The 3,993-nt window shown below is 38.2% G+C and overlaps 1 protein-coding gene across 1 annotated transcript; it reads right to left on the bottom strand.

The window, feature by feature from the left end:
• Positions 1-1,709: 1,709 nt before the first annotated feature.
• Positions 1,710-2,600, bottom strand: LOC107991048 (uncharacterized). Its single transcript, XM_017045344.1, has 2 exons — positions 2,284-2,600; positions 1,710-1,956 (listed from the first exon to the last, which is right to left on the bottom strand). The coding sequence occupies exons 1-2, from the start codon at positions 2,598-2,600 to the stop codon at positions 1,710-1,712; spliced, it is 564 nt and encodes a 187-aa protein (XP_016900833.1).
• Between the last annotated feature and the right edge of the window lie 1,393 nt (positions 2,601-3,993).

Below are 3,993 nucleotides of genomic sequence, written 5' to 3'. Positions count from 1 at the left end.
TTCTGGACAAGGATGCTTGTGACATTCTCCACCATTTAAACAGTTGACGTCCTTGCCGACTGACAAAGCTTGAACTCTTTGATCTTCTGCTTCCATGCTTCAAGGTCTTCGACACGTTCCCAACTTGTTTCTTCCACAGGGAGGTTTTTTCACTTCACTAAGAATTCATGTATTCTCCTCTTGGGTTTTCTACCTTTCTTTACTCAGTCACCAAAGATTTCTTCAACTTCTTTATCTTCTTTGTACTTCAGGTTAATAGATGGTTGTACACCATTATTGCGTTGCTTGCCGTTGAGGTCTTGGTGGTAGCGTTTTCAGTTGCTTACATGAATTACTGGATGAATTTTTATCCATGCATGCAACATCATCCTATATGATGCATTTTCAATTTTCTTCAGTACTTTCATAGGCCCCCTGTACTTTCTAACAAGGCACTGATCTTTATGCCTCATAAAACGAAGTTGCTCTTCCTTCATCTTTATGAGGACTTGATCTCCAACTCGAAACTCGATAGGACGTTCCTTCTTTTCAGTCCTGTCTGTAGTTTGTTTCCACTCTTTCATGAAGTTATAAGCTTGTAGATTCTTTCCTGCAAATGGATGATCAACAATGTGAGGCAATAAGAGTTTGTCTTTCACTTATAATTTCAAAGGGACTTTTTCCAGTTGGCGTCCTGATTTTCCATTAAAATAAAATTGAGTCACATCCAATAATTGGACCAAATTCTTTTGTCTCGCATCAACAAAATGGCGTAGATATTCCTCAAGCATACAATTGAATTGTTCAATCTGGCCATTAGTCTAGGGGTGGTAGCTTGAGGATATATTCAGGCTTGTCCCCAAGAAGGAAAATAACTCTATTCAGAAGGTACCAATGAACTTACCATCCCTGTCACTCACGATGCTTGATGGAACTTCCCATAACTTCACCTCATGTTTAAAGAAAAAGTGTGCTAACAGCTTGGTAGAACATAGTTTGGTAGCAAGGATGAAAGTGGCGTATTTCGTGAATTGATGAATGATAACCAAGATGGCTTTAAGGTCGCTCACCTTTGGGAGATGTGTAATGAAATCCATAGAGACATTCTCCCACGGTCTCATTAGAACATGTAAGGATTCAAGAAGTCCAACAACTTTCGCTTTCTCAATCTTATTTGACAAATTAGGCTAGTTTTCATATACTGTATGACATCGTCTCGCATGTTTGGCCAGAAGTAGCCTTTCTTCAATAGTGCATAGGTATGTTACCACCCAATGTTGCCTACATTACCACCCAATGTTGCCTACCCATAATGTGTCATGTCATTCATGTAGTAATTTCTCCCTCAGATCACCTACTCCCGGAACATACAACTGACCTCTCGTCAATAACAAGTCCCCTTTGACCCAAAACTGTCTTGTTTTAACGGATTTGGCTAGAGCAACAATAGCATGGGCTGAGGGATCCTCATGAATGAATTCTCTAATTATATCACATATCGATTCATCAACCTTGCTACTAAGATGGGAGCTAGCATACACAAGGTTGCACATGCTGGTCTTAACTACAAACGGCTTAGATATATCAACCAATTCGAGGACAGAACCCCTCATTATTGTCATCTTTAACTCGTCAAAAACAGTTTAACATTTAACTAGCCATCTCTAAGTCGTGCCTTTCTTCAACAACTGGATTTATGGAGCGACCCTTCTTGAGAATCCTTCAATGAACTAACGATAATAATTAGCCAATCCAAGGAAGGAACGTAACTCTGTCAGGGAAGTAGGGGCTTCCCACTCCTTAATAGCCTGCAGCTTATCTTCGTCCATTTGAATCTTTTCGCATTCAATGATGTGATCCAGAAAGTTGATATGCTGTTTAGCAAAAACACGCTTCTCTTTCTTCATATATAAATGATTATGTCGGTTTTTGTCAAAAACTGATTGAAGATAGACTTGGTGTTCTTCAAGACTTGAACTAAAAACCACAATATCATCAAGATAAATCACCATAAACTAGTCTAGATACTCGTGGAATACCTGGTTCATCTAGGTAAAAAAGGTTGCAGAGGCATTTATCAAGCCAAAGAGCATTACGAGGAACTCAAAGGCTCCAAATCTTGTTACACAAGTAGTCTTTGGTTCATCCCCTTGTGCTATTTGAACCTGATAATAGCCTGACCTGAGATCGAGCTTCGTGAAGTACTGAGTCCCATTCAACTGGTCAAACAAATCATTTACGATCGGGAGAGGATACCTATTTTGAACTATAACTTTGTTAATGCTTTATAATCTATACACAAACGAAATGTCCAATTTTTTTTCTGAAACAACACAAAGGCCCCATTGGGTACTTTTGGCAGGTCTGATGAATCTAGCAGCTAACAACTCATCTAACTGTTTTCTGAGCTCAGCTAGCTCATGTGGAGCCATTCTGTAAGCGTTCTTTGCTGGGGGTTTGGCTTTTGGTACAAGCTCAATCTCGTGATCAATCCCTCGTCGAGGAGGTAGTGACTTTGGCAGTTCATGAGGCATTCCATCAACATATTCATTCATAACTTTTTGGATCTCTACTGGAACAATCCTAGTTTCAATTTGCTCATCCACCAATGGGATGACCATAAACGTTGACTCTTCCTTATCGAGCCCTTTTTTAGTTGTAGGGCTGAAATCATTTTCACCAACCTTGGTTGCTTGATCTTCGCTTGGTCAACTATCAGAGTATCGCTTGTTACCAACATACACTAAGCCAATGTCATGGGAATGACCTTATGTTTCAAGAGGAATTCCATACCGATAACCATGTCCAAGTCATCCATGCGAACCATGACTAAATTGACATCCCCTCTCCTTTTGTCTTTAGAGTGTCAAATCTTGTCAACAACTCTTGTATGGGTAATCCATCGAGATAAACAGGTCACCATATCAATAGTATCGACTTTCTAAAAAAATTTATCAAGATGTGACTTTAAGATGCGGATGGAGTCGAGAACTTCAATTAGGTAGAGCATCTAATCTTTAAGCTCTACTAGTCAGTCTGCAAAGGTCTTGCTCAACGCATTCGTCGTGGACATGTTTATGTCTTAACTATCAATAAGCCAACCTGGATTTGATACCACTTGTCACAATCGTAATCTTTCAAACACGGAACAAATGATTGTTTTATAAAATGTAAGAGAGAAAGAAAAGCATTAAAAACATCATTAAAGCAAGCATTGAAGACTGTCAATAGAAAAGAAAACTTTAATTACAAAGAGTGCGATAGGGATTGGTTGGGGATTCAACTACTGGGTCTCCCCTATAGTACATTTTGAACATTTTTAGCCATAACAGGCTTGCATATGAAAATACTGAAATGTCACACCCTAGGTCGGCTACATAAAAAGAAAAGCAATAGACTAAACTACGTACAAGACATAAAGACAAGGTGATTTAGGGGTATTTGGGCATGCAGCCATAGGCAAACAACGCTTTGGACAAGCATGTTGTGACACCGAGTGCTTCTTATTAAATGAAACGTTTGTTCGTAGATGTGTCATGTTAAGCTCTAAATGAGCGACCTAGTATGCGCTGATGTGATAAAATATGCAATTCCTATCTATGTCGTTGCTAATTTCCTCATGATTCATGCACGAAAAGTTTTCCTCTTTATCGCCCAAGTGTAAGCGAAGAGAGGTTTCCTGGTAAGTCTATGGCCGAACTCAGGGAATTAATGTTCCAATTGAATCTATTGCACAACTAAACTTATGTGGTATATTCTATACAGTGTGGATATGAATAATTTATTTTATCCTAATTATATAAACTAGGTGCAATTGGCGGTGTAAGGCGATCATGTCGATAAAGTATGTTGGTATTTTTGTAAAAAGAATTATTGAAATTCTTTTATTAAATATTGAGTTTTTTAAATTCAAAAAGATAAAAGATCCTCCAATATTTTAGAAATTTTTTATAGATTTTATAAAGAAGTATATATATTTATAGAGCTGGAGCTCGTGATGATTCTACGAAAATA

This window comes from Cucumis melo, chromosome 6 (genome assembly GCF_025177605.1).
Source record: "Cucumis melo cultivar AY chromosome 6, USDA_Cmelo_AY_1.0, whole genome shotgun sequence".
NCBI lineage: Eukaryota > Viridiplantae > Streptophyta > Magnoliopsida > Cucurbitales > Cucurbitaceae > Cucumis > Cucumis melo.
This window is presented reverse-complemented; position numbering and strand designations above follow the sequence as displayed.